General features: G+C 37.3%; 1 protein-coding gene across 2 annotated transcripts in view; it reads right to left on the bottom strand.

Annotated features, from left to right (window-relative positions):
* Positions 1-3,443: 3,443 nt before the first annotated feature.
* Positions 3,444-23,959, bottom strand: part of SP3 (Sp3 transcription factor) — a 35,906-nt gene continuing 15,390 nt past the window's right edge. For both annotated transcript variants that reach the window (XM_052793775.1, XM_052793776.1), the window contains 3 exons: positions 14,513-14,705; positions 7,467-7,663; positions 3,444-5,205 (listed from right to left, as the gene is read on the bottom strand). In XM_052793775.1, the coding sequence (XP_052649735.1) occupies positions 4,889-5,205; positions 7,467-7,663; positions 14,513-14,705 (707 nt within the window). In that variant the 3' untranslated portion in view covers positions 3,444-4,888. The remainder of the gene's footprint in view (positions 5,206-7,466; positions 7,664-14,512; positions 14,706-23,959) is intronic.

Genomic DNA, 23,959 nt, shown 5'->3' with positions numbered 1-23,959 from the left:
CAGAAATGGCTTTGCTTTGCTTTTCTTACTTTCAAGATTAAAGAAGGAAACATATGTAGAACCCCTTGTATAAAGTGTTTCCTTTTGATACGATCTTTAAGAAACCAGAGCACAGAAAAACCTGATGCAAACCACCAGCATCCCACTGGTGTGGAAACGGATACGATTCCTGTCTAGTAGAAACACTAAGGGGTAGCACAAGGTCTTTCTCTGCCAGGCGATCACAGAAGAAGAGCTGTGTATCATTACTTTGCAGACTTTATGTTTACCTTAATTTCAAAATATGCAAACTTTAAACTTTGTGTACGCAATTTTAGGTCCCAATGACCACCAAACTATGGGATTTACTATACATAGTTTGTAGCTAGCTGTGACTGTCAGAGATAGTGGAGACTTACCACTGATGTGAAGGATAGGGTTTCACTGTCAGAAACATTTCTGGCTTTTGGGTGAAAATGAAGAATCTTCAAATACCATATTACCTCCCCCCACACACATATACAGAAGAATGTATGTAAATCTTATATACAACACAGTACATCATGTATTGTGTACCTAAAAATTAAATTATGTACACATTTTATAAACAGTTATTTTCTAAGCACAAAGGCAAAAAAGGCATGCAGCACAATTCTAAGCAAAGGGACAACTTGAATCTTTGGACTGCTGCAAACCCCCAAAAATCACACTCAGGAGCTTTTTACTCTTACTTTTTTTTTTTCTTTTTTCCTGTGGCCTCTCGGACATCTCAGGAATTGGGAGGGACCAACATATCTGGACAAGAGGTGGAAGGCTCCCACAGACCACTGTTTCACTGCCAGGAAGAGGTATGGTCACAGGTTCTTGTGATGAATTACTGATCCCATTTGGAGCAATACTTGAGACTACATAAAGCCCCTACACATCTGACTAAGATTCTAGCAGACGACCTACAGATACAGATTACAGGAAAGATGTACCAGAATACACTGAAGTAGTAATGAATGGCAATTCTGGAGCATCAAATGGAGGTGGTCTTTTTATAGAAAATATCATCAGCCAGATAAGATCTGAGTCAGCCACGTCAGCATCTTCTGCCCTGTTCTACAGTGCATGCTCCGCACTTCTGGTGGTAATGGTGGTGGTAAAAAGCTGGAGGAAAGACAGCCACCTGCTCATTAGTTCTTTACTTAAAGGAACTAAGAACCATTTGACAGGTGACTGTTAGCTCCATTCCCTCATTTCCCAACACCCAGAACAACTTGTTAGAGAACACATCAGAGCTTTCCTGAAGCCATTCGGAAGGCTTATCTTACCGATTCCAGCATCTCAAAATGCCTCAAACCAAAGCCTGGTATTTCTTGTCCAGACAAGCTGAAAGAAAAGCTCTGTGGAGTCCCTTACCAGAAGAAAATTTTAATCTTCAAACCAGAAATCTTGCTCCTCACAAGTGTTTCAGTGATATCATTCTCCTTAGTCATATTGGCCCTTGGCCTGGTAAGTAGCAATGATTAAAACCTCTTGTTCTCTACAAGAATTGGTAGTAGTTTGTAACTTGCAAGGATCAAACCATTAGTTCATTCAGGAATGAGTCCAAGAATACTTAAGATTATCGCAAGTATATGTACAGGCCTTGTATGTACTGAAAATAAGTACCCTGACTGTTGAAATTGATAACATGGGCTGCTCTCAAGCTCATGCTCTCTTGCAGAACCAGTTTTAAGGTCATCTTATTCAGTGATTACATCAGACTGCAAGAGATACAAACCACCCAAGGATCTAAAGGCTACCGTACCAAGAAACTATACGAGCAAGGAAGCCTGATGTGAAAATAAATATGTAAAATGCTACAGGTTGTACCAATAAGAAGCAAGAAGCACACCAAGCAACCATCATCCGGAACCCGTGAAGAACTGATGTACAGATAAACTCAGTAAGACTTCTACAGAATGCACAATTTTGTCTTTGTATTATGTGAGTTGCTAGAGTGACCACAAAAGCAAGCCATGAGGTAGCAACAATCCTAGGTATACCAAAGATCTTATACTTGGGCTCGTGAACCTTCGCCCTGGAGGTAAGCAGAGATCTTTCAAAAATCACTATCATGCAACATGTGAACACACGTGGCAGCGTTCTCAAGTAACACAAATACTATGGCTGTGAGCCCTTAGGCAGATGGCCCTTGGACTGCAGGCTTTCCATCAGACTTTTTCCTACACATTTCCAGAGTTACCTTCTTCCAAAATTTCTACCTTCTGAAGCTTAACAACAAAACACCCTTTTAAAAAATGTGCCACCTAAACATTAAAGTAACCACTTGATGCACTGAGCATTAAAGTTCTGAGAAATAAAGCAATCTCATCTTCAGCAATGAGGCATCAAAACCCTTGGCACCAAAACACCTTCATCCACAGATGCACATCAGTGAAAGTGTTGTTCCATAAAACTTTTGAAAAGCAGTTTCATTAAGAAAGTAGCCCTTTTCCCTCCCTCTTAAAACAATGCACTAATATAGCTACAAATGGCTAGAGAGATGAGAAACAGAACCTAACTATTAGAAACGGAAGTAATTTATGCTAACATGCTCTGGGAACTAAAACAGCTTTTGGAAACCAAGCCCATTCACCTGTCTAAAGAAAGTGGATTCAGAGTATGTTAAAATATTGACAACATTCATGGAACATTGCAAGTCCAAGCAGAACTGTCTTCTCTCTCAAGCTGCTGCTCTTCTGACTTCCCAATTTCACCCTCTTATTAAATAGAAGATTAAGCTGATGGTGAATTAACTCCCTTTTCTCTGTACCTGTCAATTCCTGTTGCTCTGAATCTCAAAAGATTTGCATTAATTTTTTTTTTCCCTGAAACTGCAAATGCAGAAAATCTTCCCTTCATGACTTTTTCCAGTTCTCTCTCTTCTAGGCTGAACTCTACCTGGTTTATCCTAAATTATCCTGGTCTGTCCTCTGGCCATTTGATATTCCAAGACTTTAGACTTCACAAATAAAAGCTTTTCAGTTTCATTATAGCATCATATACAACCATCACTCTTTAATCTCACAGTTCTCACTGGTCTGTCTTAGTCCACCTGAAAAACATCCCTTTTAGCCACAGTTCCCTATGAAGACTGTCTGTATTGTGGCATATAGGTGTCAGAGGACTTAAATGCTACTTTATTTTCATATTCTATAGGATAGGGCCTATGTTTCCTTTGTGCCTGCTCAGCATAAGGTCAGAAAAGTTACCACTACACCAACATAGTATACAGCACATGCATGTCCATGCACATACAGATGGGGGCTGAGAGCGAGGAGGTGGTGTATTACTATCTCCTTGCCCGTAAGGAAAGGAAACACCATTTCTAGTTCCCACCATCCAGTGCAAAATAATAAAACATCTCAGGCTATCAAGATGTATTATGAAATTACAACTTTTTAGTTAACAAGAATTACAGTAAACTCAAGTCAAAAGAAAAAAAAAATAGTGTTTTATTAACTACCACACTGTTATAATACACTTTAAACGTACAATAAGGTAGCCTTTAAATTTGAGGTGGTTTTAAGAATAACAAATGAACAGATTTCCAAATGTTTGTAAATAGGTGAACTGCAGTAATTATTGTTGTACATTTTTTGAAAATGGTATAGCACTTACAGACTGGCTATATAACTTCATTTTGTACATTTTTCTATAATTGAAAATATAAACAGTAATTAAAAAATAAAAAGAAAATTCAGCATAATAAAAAACATATATGTTTATCAGTTAAATGTACTGGATACATACAATTTTTAAGGGAAGAAGCAAAAAAGGAAAGATGGCTGATATTTAAATGCAGATTGACTAACCAAAAACTAAACAACAAACAAATAAAAACCTCATAAAACCCCTAGTTCACTATGACTATATCCATATGTTTGGGAGTACTGTCAATATGGAAGTGATTTTTCTGTTGTATTTGCATATGTTATATTTTACTGGTAATTTACATGATGGCTTTTAAGGCCCTGGCAGACAGATGTTTTTTTGGAAAAAGATTTGATAAAAATCACTGCTGAGACGCAATACACCTTATTTTTGGTCCTCCAATGTTCAAAAGAAGGGATATACCTCACTATAACATTTGCCTTACCACCCAAATGCCTCAACCTATACATATTTTTTTTTTTAAACATTTTAAGCTTTTTAAACATTGGTTATATTGCCCACCTTGGTTATTGAAAGAATATTAACAAGACATCATTTTGGCAAATTAAATCTTAAACATGGCTTTTCAATAGGATTTAAAAGGTGACTATCCCTAGAGTTCCATGTTAAAATGTAGTTTTCAAAATCTTACAAGAGTAATGCTTAAAATATTGTACATAGTTAACCTAATTAAAATAATTAGCTTCAAAATGACAAGTTGATGAGCTAAGTAAAGCCTATACTATGTAACATTTGCTTGGAAACTTGATTTGTCAGTTATGCATAATAAAAATTCCAGTCATCAAGAAAATTACAAAATTTCTTTTATCATAACATGATTTCTTTTCACCCATCAACTTCTTTTATCTTACAATAGATAAATACCAACATGTTCTCATTTTTTTACACTAAACCACACAGGATTGATGCATTTGGTTAGACTACCATTTCCATTGTTAAATTCTTTTTTTTTTTTTAATATAACTTGGTAAAATTTCATCTCTTCTAGATTCCAAAAGTACCTACAAAACCCATGCAATTTTACCATTTTAATATACTATGGAATATCATACAAAGTAAGGCATTTCAGTGTCATGTATAACCAAGTTACTGTCAATCCAAAAATTTTTGCACATCAATAAAAAGATATCTAAGAACTTAGGAACAATATTCTTCTCACTACTGTATAAAAATAACCACAATTAATAGGTATCTTGTGTAATATTTACTCCATTGTCTCGTTTCCCGAAACTGTGACAAGCTGTAAAGGTATTTCAGTGTTGGTAAGAATATCCTGATTGCTGGTGCCAGATGTATTAACAGTTCCTATTCCTGAAACAGAACCTTGTTGAATATTTGCAAGGATAAGTGTTGTTCCTCCTGCAGTAATCAAAGTATCATCAGGTGTTGCTTCTACTGATGCCAGCACTGTACTGCTAGAGTGAATACCTTTTTTATTCTGATGTGTTTTAATGTGTTTGGCAAGGTGGTCACTTCTCATAAAGCGTTTTGAACATTCTGGACAGACAAATTTCTTCTCACCTGTCACAGAAGAGAAGAAAAAAAATGTTTTCAAGAACATTAAAAATATCACACATACACCAAAAACTGGGATAACTTACTGCCTTTTAGAGTCAGAATTCTAACAACATCTATACTGAAGAAAAAAGTGTTCCAACTTGATAAACTTGTGTGTTAAATTTCTAGACATACAAATCCTTTAAAAGAATTGATTTATTTTTCTGTGTCTCCCTGCGTTTGGGGAGATCTTTCAGACAAGCTAAAGAATATTGCTATCTCATATCCTCAGGCTGCTAAGTTTCACTGCAATTATTACCAATAAATAACATTTAAGAGGAGAACAAAACCTGCCAAATAATGGACAGGGAAGACTATATAAGCTCCTGCAGAATCACACTTGAGACTGACAAACAAGATCATAGGGTAATTCAGGTCTGAAGGGACCTCTGGAGGTCTCTAGTCTGATCTCTCTCTAAGCAGGGTCAGCTATGAGGTCAGACCTGGTTGCTCAGGAATTTATCCAGTTTGGTCTTGAAAACCTTTAAAGATGGAGAGTACAGAAACTCTCTGGGCATCCTGTTTCAGTGCTTGGCTGTCCTCACAATGAAAAAGTTTTTATTTATATCTGGTCTGAACCGCTCTTGTTTCAACTTATGTCTCTCATCCTCCCACAAATGCACCACCATGGAAAGTCTGTCTTTGTCTTCTTAATGGTGGCCTTGCAGGTACTAGAAGGTTGCTATTAAGCTCCCCCCTGCCCTTACTGTTCTCTTTGTGCAGCTGAATAAGGCCAGTTCCTACAGCCTCTCCTCATAAGGCAAATGCTCCAGTTTCCTGATCATCTTGGTCACCCTTTAGTGAACTCAATCCTGTTGATCAATGTCTGTCTTAAATTGGGGGCTGAAAACGAGATGCAATATTCTAGATGCAGTCTAACCAGTGCTGAGAAGGGGAGGATTATCACTTCCCTAGAACTAGTGTCTCTGCTTCTGTTCATACAGCCCCGGCCATCTCTGCTGCTGGCTCTTGCTCATGTTCTGATTGTCTATCGAGACTCCCAGGTACTTTTCAGTAGAGCTGCTTCCCAACTAGTCAGTGCTCAGCCTGTGTTTCTGCAAGGGTTAATTTCAGCCCAGGTGCAGTACTTTGTGTTTATCCTTGCTGAATTTCGTAAGGCTCCTGTCAGCCCATTCCTTCAGCCTCAGTCCCTCTGAATAGCAGCCTTGCCCTCAAATGCATTGATCGGTCACCCCAGTCTGGTGTCATCCGCAAACCTAAGAGTGCACTCTGTTGCCTCCTCCAGGCCAGTGATAAAGATGTTAAAACAGATCAAAGGATAGATCCCTGCAGTTCTCTACTTTTTATTGGTATGCAGGTACACTAGGAACCATTAACCAGACCCTCTGAGCTGGATCATTCAACTGGCTTCTGTTTTTTAAACCCATCTGGCTGTCCATCCAGACAGACCATAACATCCCAGCTTGGGTTCAAGCATCCAACGCGTCTAACAAAAGCATACCATTTGGTACAAAACATGAAATATTTTTCATAGACATTGCAAAGACAGTTTTCTAAGCAATGTAAATGCTGATAAGCACATAAATTATTTATCTATTGTCACTGGGTTTCTCAAATAGTCTAATTTTAAAAGGTAAGCATCCTGCAGAATGTAATTATGGGTTCAGTTTGTAGGAAAATAGGTAATACAGACAATAGATTTGAAACAAACTGCTCCTTGAAGAGGTGGAAGATCTAGACTAATTTCTTTTCTTTGTGTTAGACAAAAGGAGAAATGTGAACCTGGAGTCCCTACAGGTGGTGTAACCATGAAACCAGAAGATGCAGAATGATGCACCATCACATGTTCTTCCTTGATTTTGTGAATGACGTCTAATCTCTTGGACATCTAGCCCTCTATTTTTATTTTTCTTTTTTAAAATGAGAGAAAATTATTGAAGTTTTAAGCTGCAACAACAGTTTTAATCTGGTTCAAAAAAATGAAATGCACTGCTGAACCTGAATCAAAGGATTCTGATTAACCTATATTAAATATTAGCTTAAATGTCAGTTCTGAATCAAAAAAGGTAGCTGTTTTTCCTCCTCAAACCTACCAAAGAAACTAAAGTGTATACATAGCTCTAAATGTTAACTGATTTTAGAAAGGTCATGCTACATTAAAATCCGTCCAATACAAAGATCTGTTCTCCTCTTAAAAGTTATTTATCCAAGCCCTCTCCATGACACGTCTTTAGTTAAATGCACCAGTATCAAAGACTGAAAACCTGTGTGCGTTCTTCGGTGTCGCTGAAGCTCATCGCTGCGAGTGAACCTTTTGCCGCAGAACATCCAAGTACAAACAAATGGACGCTCTCCAGAATGCCAGCGGAGATGAGCTCTCAAATGTGAAGTTTTTCCGTATACTTTGCCACACCCTGGTATGTGACAAATGTGTTGCTTCTTTTTTCCCAAGTTGGAGCCTCTGTTAAAAAAAAAAAAAAAAAAAAAAAAAAAAAAAAAAAAAAAAAGAAGTTATTCATTCTAATACATTCCTCCTAAATACCGGTCATACATATAAGAGGGGCTATATATGCCAATAGATCTGCAAACAAAACTGAGCAGCTTCCCATTTTTGTTTAAAATACAACCAGAGTCCAGTACACTCCATAAGAAGCTGGAACTAAACTCTGTAATACTATCCTGATTCTGCAACTAACTATAAATTCAACAGCATGTGAAATTTAAATGATAGAAGTGTAATCTTTAGCAAGCACACATGTATACAAAGTTGGAAATACAGTCATTACAGCAGTTTGTACTACTTTGATGCTGAAGTGCCCATATTCTAAATTTCTCCTAGTTTCAGTTTTTACCATACCAAAGACAGTTTTGGCAATGAAAAACACAAATGACTGCAATTGCCAAAATGGAAACGAGATTTTGGCAACTGGGAAGAGAACAGATGGGACTTTTGGCATCTTGGGGAAATCTGAGAAGCGGTTTGAGGTTGGAAGACAAGCATGCAAACCTGAATATTTCCACTAAAAGGAGTGGCAGTGAAACAGCTGATCTTGGTGACATTTAAATTAATTCCTTGGCATTTCAGAAAAAAAAAAAAATCCATCAAAATGAACATGTAATTCACAGATAGTATAATCCATACTACTGAGCTTGATGCCTATTTTACGATGCTGCCTCACTGAAATGGTAGGTGATTGATTCAGGGAAAGCACCTTACAGAAAAGCCTAACTTTTTAAAAAAAAAATTTTTTTTTTTTTAAAATAAAATCACCAGAGAGATGTAAAGCGTCTGAAGACCCAGAGAAAGAGATCAGTCTGGCCAGTGCAGGGCATCATGACTGATTTTAGCCAATTTAAGTGTTTGCTGCTGCCAAAACGGGCACTCCAGGGAATAGATCTGGCTGACAACGCAGCTATATGAATGGTAAATGCTGGTATGAGGGAGGAGATTGGAAAATGCAGCCAAGGATCAGGCCACCTTATTCATCAGAAATGTTAACTTAGAACAGCTTAAGTGGGTTCTGAAATCACAGTCTTGGGCAATCCATCCTCCATGACTGATTATACAATTTTCAGTTGCCTCCTCAAGGCAATTTTTTTCCTTAAGTTGGGTGCTCAACTTCTGCTTAACCATCCAGTGGCTGAAGGATTTGCCAAGCAACTATTAGACCTAGATTCTCATCCCTGCATTCAGAACAATTCTGGTTTACATCTAACGAGGGTTCAGGGTAAAATGCATATACACTTTAACAAGCTAGCACTTGGAGCAAGCATTTCTGAACAGGCACAGAAATTAACTCACTCTAAAAACTCACAGCATCTAAAGGGAATTCCAACCTAAGCACATATGCAGCTAAAACATTCCAGACAGTCCAGAAAAGTAAGGAGATAAAATCTAGTTAAGTCCTAGAAAATGTTTCTAAGAAGTCTCAATATAGAGCAATCTTCATAGTGCTTCATTAGTCATTTTGTCTCAGAAGAAAAAAATCTATCACTTTTACATACTAATTATTTGTCATGACAATGTAGGTTTTGACTTCAGAACAAATTCAATGGCAGTAGAAGTAGAGAGTCTGGAAGGCTTTTGACACTGCTGTGGTAGCAGTAGACTCATTATGAGCCTATGGATATGGTGACAGAAGAGATTCTGCTTATCTATCTAATTTTTGGGGGTTTTACTGCCACCCGCCAATCCTTAGCCTGACAAAAATTTCACCTGTTTCATCCAGCTTGTTTGTAAGTTTCATGCAAAAAATTCTCTGACATCTGACCTGACATCTTAAGCTCTTTCATCATCATTACACTTGGCAAGAATACTTTTGACTTAATTTTCCTTTTTCAAATGTCCCAAAAGCAGATCACTTTGGACCACGACAAACACTGCCTTTTTTACATCTCCTATCTTAGCTGAAACATCTATTTTTGGTTAGCTTTGCTACATCTAAACTGTCAGGTTCACACTCTTCCATGGCCTTCTATCAAACCAAGATTAAAAAGCAAAATTAACTGTAATGTCAGGCATTTAACTTTGTACTATGCTACCTATGGTAAAGCTTCACAAGTTTTGAACATTCAGCCAATCTCAAAGGCATTTAGCAAAATGTCTTTAGATTGCCCCCTTTCTTTTCTGTTTTCTCAGCCTCTGCAGATGGCTAGGCCACCACACAAAACTCACTGTACCTGTAACAGTTACAATAGCATTCATCTATCAGCCCAAAACACCCAGCACCCCAAATTCCAAGGAAGAAATTTTTGTATTCCTCCTTTTGCCTTACTGCAACCAGTTCCACAGTTTTCAGGCTCTATGTTCACCTTCATCTAATGATTCAGTTCTAGACAGCTCTACTTCAGGTCCTCTTGTTTGGTGGCTCAAGGCATCCAGCAATTGCGGTGCAAGGCAAAGGAACATCCATGGCTCTTTCTCCATTATACAGTCCTAGTAACTGAAAGAATTCTCCACTGGATCCCACTATCCTGTGTCTTTATTTGCCTGTTCAAATCCATGTAACCCTAAAAAGTGCTCAGCCTGCACTTATTATAACAAAATGTATTTCTGCATTTAAGAATATACTCTGTATATAGAATATTTTTTTTGTATTTGGTATTTCATCCTCACACCTCCTCCAAATATACTATAGTCTTCCCCTTTGCAATAATCAGTACAAATATTTTGTAACTATGCATGATACAATACATAAATGTGACACAAATGACATGAAATCACATCAAAATTCCCTTAGAATAATTTTCAGATTCCTAAGTCAATCATTTGAAGTTGCTTAATTGCACCTTTGGTCTAGACTGAAGGAAACCAAGGTTCAACTCATGGTCAGCTTACTGTGCATAGGCAATGTAGCATACATAATTCTAAGCACCTCACCTAACTGGTGACAGAGTTCCTTAGTGGACTCCGAAATTCAAAGTGAGGAGAAAGTTAGGGATTCACAGAACAAAATCTGCAAGACTACTGTGAACAACTAACTACATGTATTTATTCTACACAGCTTCATATAGGCATCTATCTGCATGTTTGCTTCATGTGTGTTCTAAACTGACTGGATATGAGCCAAATTCTATCTGGACGCTTTGCAGCTGTGACAGTCTGGCAGTATGCCCTAACATGTCATGCTAAGAAGCCTTTCATGCTGCACTGGCCAATAACCATCATCACTGAGTAAAAGGATACGACTCAGGCCTACTCCTCAACTGGAGCCTTCAAATCAATTACTATTTAAGTATTTTCATAGTACATTTTAGCTTTATAAAGAGTGGAAACCACATTTCTCAGGAACCATGCAGAATGCAACGGTTTCAGCAGGAGACACCTTTATCCAATGAGTAACTGGACTTTCAGTCCAGCAGTACTTCCAGGAGGAACATCAAGTATTTCAAGGGTAAAACATACACTTATTAGTTATGTTCAGAACGTGTATTTTAGAGTTACATACCTGAAATGGTACTTAGAAGCACTGTTCCTCTATAGATCCAGACAGTAGTAGTTACATCTCAATGTAATTCCAGATGCAATTGAGAGGAGGGTGAAATCTCCACATGTAACTGAGAGGAGGGTGAACTTTCCACCTAACTTCAGACACCCTAACTAGAAGCCTAATACAGCCTGTTTGGGATCAGAGTTATCTTTTGAGGTACATCTCTCTCCCCCCCACCCCGCCCCCTCCATTTGCTTATCCCCCATTTACTATATAAGATTGAGGCTATAAGGTTTTAATTTACATATCTAACACATCATCCTGTTCCTTTCCTACCTTCCCCCTGCCAAGTAAGGTAAAGATAATAGTGGCTTCCTACTTCACAGGACTGGTATGAATAGAAATCCTTTCAAGACTGCAAAGACTAATTCTGTATCGAGAGTAAAAAAAACCCAACAAAAGCCAACAACAAAAAGCAGAAAGAACCCCTCAACTCCCCTTTGCATCCAGAGAACAGAGAAGACAAGAAATGCCAAAACTAAGGCTACACAAAAGATGAAATTATGATGAAGTCTGCATATGTGAAGCCATGTACTACCTTCTCCTACCCCATTCAGTGCATAGGAAGTATAGTATTCGTTGAGTGAAATGCTATTCAGCTTTTTCATACTGATTTAATGTGCTTTTCTTGTATTACTAGTTACATATTATTTAAGCACTATCTTAAATACAGAATTATTCATTTCCCCAGGCTCTTCTTTTCCTCATCATGGGTACTCACAACACTCATAGTGTCTAAGCAGTTCACAAACATTAATGAATTTATCATCTTGCAACACTCCTGTATAGTGAACTTGAACTAGTACAAACATTTCATACATCCAAATATGAGGTAGAAAGAGATTAAGGCCAAAACTGTGAAACACCCACCAGCTTGAAGTGTCAAGTTCAATATAGCAGAAGCATATTTTCTTAGAGCACTGTAAATGTTCACAATTCAGCTCAATCAACTTCTTTACAGGAATGAACTCAGTACTTCTGCAGTGGAAAAGGGGGGGCGGATGGACAAATACCTCCAAAACTTCAGAGCCCTGTTGCTGCAGTCCCGTTATCTCATTCCCTAAATGCCTTCCAATTTCTGCAATAAGGGTAACAGGTGCCAATCATTACACAGCCCTGATTCACTTGCTGTACATCCATCCTATATGCTGAATGGCATTGGGGTCATATGAAAAAAACAGTATGCAGTCATGTAATTAGAAACAAAATTATAATGCATAAGCGCAAGGGATTAAATTAAACTTGCCCAGGATATCTTAACTTTGGCATTTGCCAACTTCCAAGTTTTCAGTTTTGCAACCTTAACATCATTTTAAGTATTGTGGATGCTATCTGACGAAATTTATAAAACCAAATGTCCTATTATCTGAAACTCCATGAGTCATCAGTGGAGTTGAAAGACAAATCAAAACTCAGAATTACAGCACTAGCAGCTATGGGACATGATCAACATGTATCAAAAGGAGAAGGAAAATATTCCTCCAAGTGGGCTTACTCCTTTTTGCTAGACTCTGAAGGAATTCTACATTACAGTGGGAAAGTTGCTCTAGCAATTGTAGGCACTTTCACTCTTTTTCTGTTTCCCCACCATTGTCTCCTTCATTATCCTGTTTCTGTTCCAGTTCTAATTCTTCTCACATCCTGACTTCCTGTCCTAGTTTTCCTACTTACTTTGTACATTTGATGTGTCCAGTCCTTCCTTTACAGTGGATTTCAGATTCTTACCTATCTAAAATCTGTCCTAGCACTTATCTCAACTCCTTCCCAAATTCCCATATCTGAGTTTCAGTCAGACTACACTCTTCTTCAGGCTTCATCAAAACCATCTCTCAAAAAGATTCTCTCTTGGGCTTCGACTTTAAAATTTGATGTTATAGCAACTCCACTTAGAAGGAAGAGGATTTTAAAGGAAAGATGTCTCTAAATTAAAGCCACTGTAGTTTGGAATAGAGCACGAGGGAAGATGGAACATGTGAAATCTCTGTGCTTCCTAAGAGTACAGCCAGTGCAAATCATATTTTCAAAGTTTTCTCCCAGACTGAAGCAAATCTCAACCCAGGGTGTACTTTGGGCAGGTCTTCATGGCAGACCCAAGGTTCACCAAGTACTTAGAAATGTCTGTGCCAGGTTTTGCTGAACTACACATAGGAATTTAACAAGAGGAAGCTGATGGACAAAGATGTTGTATAACCTTAGCTGCAGATATTATCACTAGCTTCATTTGTGATGTAAATGTATGAAAGTGTATTTGTCTTAAACACTTAATATTTACTTGGCATGGCTGCCTAAGATATTATCTCTCTGTGCTTGCAAAGAATGTATGTAGAATATACAGCAAAAAACCCACAAGAGACTTGACAACAGACATATTCTGTCAGTACTATTAGAACTCTTAGAGCCATAGGACACTGACAGGTTCTTTAAAGAGAACTCAGTAATTTACACTGTAGTTCTCACATAAATAGAGATTTCCACTTTAGAGGAGAAACTATTATCAAAATGGACAAATTTTAGTGTACTGGAAAGAAGCCCCTGCACAATTATATCAAGCACAAATACACCTAAATATTTGCACTTGTAAAAGGCAGCCTATTATCCCTACTTCCTCTCTTATATCCATAATCGAGATGTTTAAAACGAAGCATTTTGGAATAGAATAAAATCTTTATAGTAACAAAAAGCTGAAGAATACTTTCATGAGATGTAGAATAATAAAACATGGCTTCCTATGCAGCCCCGAAGTTTTACTTAGTACCTCTTTGTTAGCCAAATCTCCACTAACTTTGACTGAAAACAATCAGCCAATTCAAAATTTGGTATTTAGAGTTATTATACAAACCTTGTTTTTCTTAGGAAACCAGTGAATAAGAAAACCAGGATAACTGTATTTTTGTAACACTCTAAAGCAATCAAACTGTGGAAAAAAAATGCTCAATCAGTAAGGAAATGCAGGAACGCAGAATTTAATCAAGTCCTTGACATATGATAGGAAGCCAATCACGGATGTGCATATTCCAAAATATTTCATTTTCATATTATTTAGCGCAATGGTCTACCCCCCTCACTTGTACTAGGTGGCATCTAACTCCAGATTTTTCCTGTTAATCTCAATGCAGTAACTCAGAGAGGATGGAATAATCTGCTCGTCCATCTGCAAACCCAGAAATAAAGGTGGCAGTCCTTTGTTGCATAAGCTCTTTTGCATAAGCCTCTAGTATTCTCTCACTGCAGACTACTGCTGTTAACTAAGGCTCCTTTTTTCCTCACACATTATTTGTTTTCATCATTACATCCATTACATGACACTAAACATTACATACCTTCCACCACCTTCTTTGCAGTTGGGACACGTGCAAGCTACTCGTCGCAGTCTTTTTCCCTCTTGATGTGGTTGGTCCCCTTCCTCATCTACCACCTGCACTCTCAAATGTGTTAGATCATTGGTATTCAATGTAGAATCACCACTGAGCTGCCACTCTTCTGGATCAGGCTCCTCTTCTTTAATCCTAATATCTGAGGAAAAGAACAAACACAGATCCATAAGTAGCCCATTAAATAGAGAGAAGGAAACCATAATGATCAAATCTTTTTACTGTTGGGAGCACTATGTCAGTCAAAAGTCAACATCCTTCAGTGCATACTGACATTGCTTCTGTGCCCTTGTAACCTGTAATGTATTTTAAAAGTTTATCTTACTATACATTTCAAAGTTAAACACAAGCTATAACAAAGTACTAAAGTTTAAGTTTGAACTGTTCTTGGTACGGATTGCTGTCACCAGGAGGATATTGCTTGCTTGAAACTTGGGGAAAAATGGAGGAACCAGAGGTTGGACAGAGGTTGAAAAAAATGTAAACGCATGTTTCAAATGATCCTGAATAGCCATTTATGTTTCCACAGGATTTCTCAATTCATGTGACATGTAGTAGAAACAGCTTTTCTGGATGATTTTCAGAAGTTTTCAGTATGCACAGTGATATATGAAGTAATATGAGAAATCAACTAAATAAAAGGTTTTGACCTAAGAACGACCAAGATATCCAAGGAAAACAAAAAAAATATTCGTGACTTTGTTCCATTTTCCCCTTCTCACCTCAAATTTATGCTTTTTCCACTATACATAGAGAAGAAAACATTTAGGGAACAATGTAGAACAAACTGCAGTTACCATGTAGATTTTTATCCTTAACAAACCCCACTCAAACACTGAAACCTTAACTGAGGACTGTGGCCACTCTAAATTCTTTCTGGGAGTCAGTGCATCAGCCATCATCTGTAGAATGAAGACAAAGCTGCACAGATTGCATGATAAAATGTAACAAAAACTGTGCTGGGTCAGATCATAAACAGCATCCTACCTCAGTAGAGATCAGGAAAGACATTAATGATAAAACATATAAAGAGTAAGTTACCTGGTCTACCGTTCAAATCATGTCCAGCATTCATCTGTTTAGAGACAAAGGATGTAGCTACACACAAAAATTTGCTTGGTGCTAATAAAGTCTCAGTCTGGTCTTTCCCAACACCACAGTTTGCCTTCCTTTTACTTGCACATGTATAACCATTTGCAGGACTGTGCTGTAAAACACATCACTGATGTAACTAAAGTTAAAATAATTCTCTAGGAAACCACCACATCGGCAAGAGAATTCCAGGTCAGAAACAAGGAAGTCTAGAATATGTATCTGGTTTGGCTGCAAAAGTCAATGCTAGAAATTAAGTTTGCATGAATAGGACAGCCTCTGAGCTATGGGAATCCAGGAGCTAGCACGCTCACTTTTGCTGGCTCTTTATGCGTGTGGTAACATTCAGCAGAACTACTGTGGTAAGCTTGTCCCAAGTCACCTGCACACTGAGCTTCGCTGTTACCATAAAAAGTTCAGAATTTCAGACAGCAACCTAACAAGTATCTTTCACACAAAAACCTAGAAAACCTCTGCGGTGACTTCTAGTCTTCTGTATTAGCCATCAAACTAACTTTCCTGACAAATTAAGTCATTTCCTGGGATTCACCTATGAAATAATTTTATTATCTATAATAATTTGTATATACTTTTTATATATAAAATTCATTTTACATTAGCAAAGATTAAAACACTACACAGCACACGAAGAGTTTATAGAATTGATATTTCAAATTGGATACTATTAAGTATACTAATACATTCACCTACAGCAACTTTAGAATAAGGCAAAAGCCTAATTTACTCTTATGCAATGGGCACATAATAGGAATCTGAATACAGCAAAGTGGCAAGGCTGCCAGCACAGGCCAGTTCAAGCCTCCAAGCAGTTCTTTAGGACCGGATATGTTATGCACCGTACTCAAAATTCTTTTACCAATCAAATGTTCCACAAAACTTACATTGTATAAATTCTGTTTTTCTTTAAAATAAGAAGTAATGTTAATAAAATAAAACACTGTATTAAGAAGATAATTTCATTATGAACTTACTAACGTTAGACACTGGCATATAGTGAGTTTGTAAAGTCAGCAGCTGAATCCAGTTAGCACTACATACACATACTTCAAAAGAGATATCAACATGTCCTAGCAAAGATCAATGGATCAAATTAGGGTATGGATCTGTGCACCCAAGACCCAACTACACTACTGAAGTCAAAGTCAAACATTCCATATAACATATGATTTCTCCTGTTACACTGACACACCAAATTCACACTCTAATAACAGAGATACACCTAACAATAGAAACATGTCCCGAATGTCTCTTACTGCACACCAGTATCCAGGACTTTATACCTTCAACTCGTGCAATGTTTGTTCCACTTTGCAAACCTTCATTATGAGTTCCTTCCACTTTTTTTCATCAGCATCTCTCTATTCGCAGTCCCTCCCAATCACCACCACTATCGCAGCAGCGCAAAGGCTCATCATAGTTTTATAATGGTGGAGACATAAATGAGAAAATTATTTGGACAAAAAAAGAGGGACAGACAAAACACTCCTAAGAGTTGAGGATACTGGAAGAAATAACAATTTGCATAGACATACAATAGTTTATGGTATTATTTTTAAAAATGCAAAACTGAAATGAAGTCAAAGTAGTACTGTGTTTGTAATTTTGTGCTCTTCCTGGTTATCTTGGTAAGGCAAAAAGTGTAGCTATTGCTTTAGGTATTCCTCAGAAGGACCATCTTCTACTCCAGGCACAAAGAAAAGTACAATATGAACTGCCAATTTACAGACAGGACTTTTTAATACCTAATTATGTAGATTATACTTTAAATAAAACAAAATTAAATAAATACCAAAATATGAAGTGTTTATCTAGCCTCTTCCAGGATGCAGTATATCAGGGAGTGGACTGTTTCAAATCCCGTAGCGAATCTGATTGCCTTAACAAGGTCCTTAGAACCAATGAGTCTGTTGCCCTCCAAGTAGGTTTTACATTATTGCATGAGGGAAAATTCCATCACTATTTTTGGGGGGAGGAGGGGATGTCACTGTAATTTAAACAGTAAGAAAATGAAGGAGTAGAAAGGGCAAACCATGGAGAAGAGCAAAAGATAAGAGTCTTCTCCAGTGCAATAGAACTGGAGATTATGCAAATTCATATAGATAGCAACGACTCCACATTTCTCCCTTGGTGTTCCTCTGGACGTGCTCTGTTCTAATTCAGCCTCAACTGACAGAATACTAGGTTTTACACATACTCTGAAAAAAATTGGGCCTAAAAAAATTTACATAATCCCTGAAGTCACGACAAGCCAATGCCAACATTGGTAAATTTGAGGCAACTTTTGTTTTCTACCAATTAAACACAGGCTAAATGAAGGTTACGTTTTCTTTACTACTATTTTATTCTCATGCTTTCAAATTTCTGTATGCCCTTACTTCTTAAGTTCAACACCTAGTACTAGGTAAGTATGAAGGGGAAATTCAGACAGATACTGTTTCAAACTGCCTACTGATTCTGAAAACCATATATTCTCTTCAAGTTCTTCTTGGTATCTAGTGAGCTAGATTTGTTTTAGGTTTTGCTTTCCTCTAGAGGATGGAAATTGGGATCTTGGTGTACAATTTTGTTCCAAAGGTAGTATTTCATAGTCACAGAAAGTCCAGAGCTGACTACAATATGCAGCAAGTTTAAGTGTATTTGGCAAATAAAAACAATAACTAAGAGATTTGTTTAAAGCGCTTCAGAGAAGAATAACTAAACTGACAGGATGAAACTATGCAGATGTAAATACAGCTTAAACTATTCTTGAGTACATTTCAACTATAATCTAGTGTGGAGAGAATCACTGCTGCCCACTGGTACAGCCAGGTCATTTACCTACTTCACCATGTATCAGATGAATGCATCAGTTAAGCTTCATGTTCTATCTTGGTCTGTTTCAACTAGGACTTGAAGAAAATGCTGTTTTCTTCATCTATGACAGAAGTTATTAGTTTACCAACAGCCACAGAAACAGGGATAAACTGGGAAGGGAGGAGGATGCAGTGCAAAAACACTTCATTTGAGAACTATGCCACCCCTTTAATTTTTTGATGTATCTGCCTCTGCACAATGTCACATAAAGGCACTCTCAACATTACCTGTAACTGTCTCCAAACCATGGGCTTCTAGTTCAGCTGCTTTTCCTAGATGCTGAAAGCCACCCTGCCATTTCACTCAGCTAAACTTTACAAGTTCCTGATCTGAAAAGCAGAAATATGGCCTTTCAACTGAAAACAGATTTGCAGCAGCACTGCACATACCTTCACACCAACTTCCTCACAGCATCACAAATTGACTGTCTGCAGTTTCAACGTCTTGTAATCAGTCATGCCTATTCATTTATTTTTCCAAATAGATGCTTCCCTTCCCACCCCTCCCAAGAAAACAGATGTAAATTCCCATCTTCTCTTGTTAATTTTGTTTTCAGTTTTCTCTACAGTGCAACCCACATTCCCTCAGTATCTTGACTCATCTTGCCTTAATCTCTGGATGTGAGGAAGCTTTAATAAAGATGTTCAACTTTCTTAGATACTCTCTTTATTCATTCCCATCTAAACTAAGCTTCCCAAACAAAACTATCTAAATTAAACTCTCCCTACTAATTGGCCAGCTGTGCAAGTCTTTCAGACAGGAGCTCAACAAGGTTAATGATTTCTACCCTGATTTGCTCCCCAAAACTTAAGTGTGAATTTAGGCATTTTTATTATGTAATAAATTACAAGGCAACAGAAGATACACTACAGAATGTCATCTTGAAATACCTGTGAACCTCAGCTCAGAAGACAAGACTGTCATCTAGTTTCAATAGCTCTAAATCAGATTTTAAGTTTCTGAGGAAAACCATTGTTGTGTCCAAGTCTAAGAGCAGGACCTCACAGTACTAAGTATTTAAGCAGTAGCAGCAAAATGATTAAAAATGGAGCTATAGATTCTTTTCTTGCAAGAAATGCCACATACTGTACTTCCAAGTGATCCTATGCATTATTGTAAGCTAATTATTTAAAAATTTGAATCACGAAAGTACTTAAGCCAGCGCTACCACAACACATATTATGCATCAAAGAACAGTTACTTACCCCACAGTAACTGCAGTTCTTTGAGATGTGTTGTCTACAGATTCTCAAGATTTTGGATTCTTATGGACAGTAATGTCTGCTGCAGCATGCCCTTATTTTTTTCTTTTTTCCCATAGTTGAAAATATAAGAGGGGATAACTAGAAAGGGGGAAGAAGAGTTGATCATGCTCGATATAGAAGCAGCCAGGAACTGCAGAAATAGGTAGGAAAAGCAGGAGGACATAGAGAATTCTGTGACCAGCGGGGTTAAGTATTCCTACATAAAAGAGTATTAGACTGCTGCTAGGGTCAAACAACAGAATTGTCAGCAGTAATTCAGGAAGGCAGAACTGTTCAACAAGTATTTCTGTTCTGTATTTAGGTAAAAGCCAAATAACGGTCCTATCACTAGATGAGAATGAAAAGCTTCCCACTGACAGTAAGTCAGGAAGATGTAAAAACAGCTATTGAAATAAACACTTAATAAATCAACAGATTAGGATCTGCAGTTTTAATGCTGCAAGCCTTTGACCATGTGAATGCTCCAGTGGGTTAGAAAAAAGCTAGCACTGTGATAATACTGAAAAAGGGTAAAAAAAGACTCAAAGAAGTAGGGGAAGAATTAATGCCACTCAAAATGGGATTACGGGAACAATTAGATTCAAAAGTAATTTTTTTTTTTAAATCAATGATGACACCATTGTTGATGTAATACACTTGAGAGTTCTGCACAGCAAGTGACTTATTAGGATACAGTAAAACATTTTGATTGAGAAAAATGAAGTACAAAACATACATGGAATACATAGATTAAAAACTGGCATGAAGTTTAAATGCAGATTAAGAACTATCATTTCTGTATGATAAATAACGAGGACATGTCACTGACAATGTGTATTTTTTTTCCCCCTTTTGTCCTTAAAAATTACTACCTTTTAAAAAAGCATGCCTTCTACAAGCAGCGAAAGACAACCCATCTACAACCCAGCCTTATCTTCAAGAGGGCAATCACAACTAGGATCCTGGTGAGCATTCCTGGCATTAGGAAAAGATTGCCATTGTCCTTGGTAGAAACTTCAGATACTGACAAGTTAGCTTGAGAGATCAAAACCAAAGTATGTGATCCTGCCAAGAGGTTCGAAAGGCAAGAAAACTGCACAGAACCTGAAACAATGGACCTAAAGCGCCGAGACTGCATAAAGACAGAGGATGAGTTTCCAGCCTTCTTTTTAAGTTGAAGCAGTACTGGAAATAAAGTCCCTTGCCTCTTTCACTTCATGGATACTTGCCATACATCCCCACAGGTATAAGAGAGTTTTCCTTTTGCTTCAGGAGTATCTTGTAAAAAAGGTATCTGAAAAATGAAAAAGGAACGAGTACCTGAAACTTGAGAATATATTCTTTTGTGAACATCCTGAGGATATCTGAGCTTTAGATAACTCAGGCTAACCTCCTTAACCTTAAGAATCTAAGTTGCATCAGCAGACACCCAGCATACATGACAGAATGTTCACCTAAGAGTAACATACATACAACAAAGTTTCACCTCACCACCATGGGCTCTAAGAAAATGAATTACACCCTGAGCTGTTTTGGAACACAGAGCAGAAAACCACATTAAGTACAGACACAGAGGAAGGATGTGACAATTCAATCTTTTCAAGAATTTGAAGAAAAACGCAGTTCTATTCCACAGCAGCAGATACTACATTAAAGTAGTAATCAGACTAACTGAAATTATGCAAACTTTCTTACACTTGAAGTGAGGTAGTTGAGTATATGCTGTCATAAGCAAGATTGTGAAACACATACAAGCATGATTGTCTGTCTAATTCTTTCACAATTTATTAATTTCCTTTGAAAATGATGAGAAAATAAGGAATGTAATTTAAGCATGCTGAAAGCAAACGATTTACACAAGATTGGTACATGAATAGCTAATTCCTGCACTAACTTAAATTTGTCAGTTTCCAATTTAATTTTTCATATAAAAAAATAAAACAGTGAGGAAATTGTTTTTAACTATTTTGATTTTAAAACATGCAAACTAAATGCCTCAAATGTAAATGGGATAGCCCAAAACAGATGTTGTCAGATGAAAATATTTACTTAACATCATTGCTTCAGTTTACTTTATGCATTTCATAAGACTTTTTTTAATAATCAGATTCAGTTTCATAACACCACCATACCCTTCTGTCAAAATCTTGGTATAAAGAATGCCTTAGAAGGAAAAAGTGCATAACTGAAAGTAAAATTAATAAGGTTAAAAACTGGAACTTAAAAAAGAAAGTGAAATAACTAAGTTGTGTAACACTAAAAACCAGCCAGAACTTTTTATGAAGTTCTAGATGCCAGAAGAAAGCTATGCTTTAAGTAGCATTCTGCACTACTTCACCAGAAGCATTAAAACATTGCAACAACCATCCCTGCAAGTAAAACTGTAAATACTCCATTTTTAATTTTGTCTGTTTGGGGGTTTAGACTGTTTTACCTAACAGATGTTAGACCAAAGCCTCACAAGATACCAGCAGATGAAAGATAAGTTGTCACTTGGGCAACTATTTACCTTGAAAATTGTCAGCCAATTTTTTGGCCAAATTTAGAATAGCTAAATTACTTCAGCATGATAAAGACTTCAGGTTCTGGCAGGAATGGAATGAAGTCCCCACCACAAATAGCCAACCACTCCCAGTCTATCAACTGGTATAAGTTCATCAACAGGCATGACTGTAAGCTTCAACGGCAGCAGGCAGATAAGTCCGTTAAGTAGCTGTGTATACTCCTGCAGAGGAGGAGGTGGGAAGAAAGATGCAGAAATGAAGAGCTTAGTTCTGCAGTGGCACTTTGAGTCAACTCTTGAAAGGAATCCCTCTGACTTTATTCCAACTGTAGACCAACCTGGAAAACTGTTTGTAGGTTTTTTTTATTTTTAAATAAATGGATCTTCCAGCTGAGTGTGTCTGGGTTGATAAGCAGCAAAGTCCCTTCTCAAGCCAATGCCACTTTCTTTCAGGTCACTTGCTAGTTTCTTCAGGTACTTCTTTTGACTATTCCAGTAGCATAAAAACAAAAAATGCATCCAGCATCTTATAAAAAGTTAAGCAACCTAGACAAGACCTGGTAAAATTGCCTTTTTTCAGGAAATAACAAATCCAAAACTGGTTCAGTACATTAATCAATTATCTGAGACACTATTACAATTAGATTTTGATTAACACTGTTAAGTCTCTTTTGTCTGGACAATGGCTTTAGGGAAAAAAAATCCAGTAACTTAAAAACTGTTTCAAATTGACAAAACTTATAAGATCAGAAACATTAAAACCAAGTTGGTACATTTCAGTACCCTGTATTTTTCCAAAAGGAATGCTACTCTATATGAAATGTTTGAAGAAGAAATCTATAAACATGCTAATAAAAATAAATACCTTTCTTGAACAGGTAAGTTGCTAGAGAGTAACGTGAACTGTGCGTGTAATGGCTCTTTTTGTTACACACAATGCAGTATTTTATTACAAACTGCCAACAAAAGGAGTAGACTACTAGAGAGCTTTCTCAGGTTTAACTTCCTCTCAAGACCAGAAGACTGAAGCTAGAACACAGGTGAGAAAGACACCTCTTTGCCAGTGTTTAACACGTAGATACTATTTGATATAGCTTTTTGTTTTGAAAAGCAATGCTGAAGAAAGTTTCTGCTATGACTAACCAATACCCTTCCCTTCTCCACCACAAGGCAACACTAAGCACAATGAGGAGGAATATGAGCTCTAATAAACACTGTAAAATAAAAAAAAGCTCAGCCAAGACTTTCAGAACAAATTCAGTGCAATGGAAATCTCTGCATATGTATGCCTGGGTGGACATTTTGGTAGAAGCATAATTTCTGGACATTTTTCAAAGAAACCTGTGCATTTACTGGACAAAGCTATTAGCTTTGGTTTAGGGTTGTGATGACTTTCCATTATTTAAACAAAATGTAGGAGCTAGGGGAGGACATTTTTTCCTCTGGCACGCTCATGAGAACAGTAAAGATGTCCTCTGCTGCTTACCTGGGAAGCGAGGCTTGGTAGAACACCTCTCACACAATGGGCTGTAGCTACCAAAATCTAAAATCTAACCCACAGTTTTCACAGCTACACTGCTAACAGAGCGATCTACATTATTTGGACTTCAGATAATTACCAACCGTCTCTGATTGAAGACTAGGAATATGTTCTTTTTATTTTTGCCTCAGGTAGAAAAGTTT

Source organism: Harpia harpyja, chromosome 7 (assembly GCF_026419915.1).
Source record: "Harpia harpyja isolate bHarHar1 chromosome 7, bHarHar1 primary haplotype, whole genome shotgun sequence".
Lineage (NCBI taxonomy): Eukaryota > Metazoa > Chordata > Aves > Accipitriformes > Accipitridae > Harpia > Harpia harpyja.
Note: the sequence above shows the minus strand (reverse complement) of the source record. Positions and strands in the feature narration are given on the sequence as shown.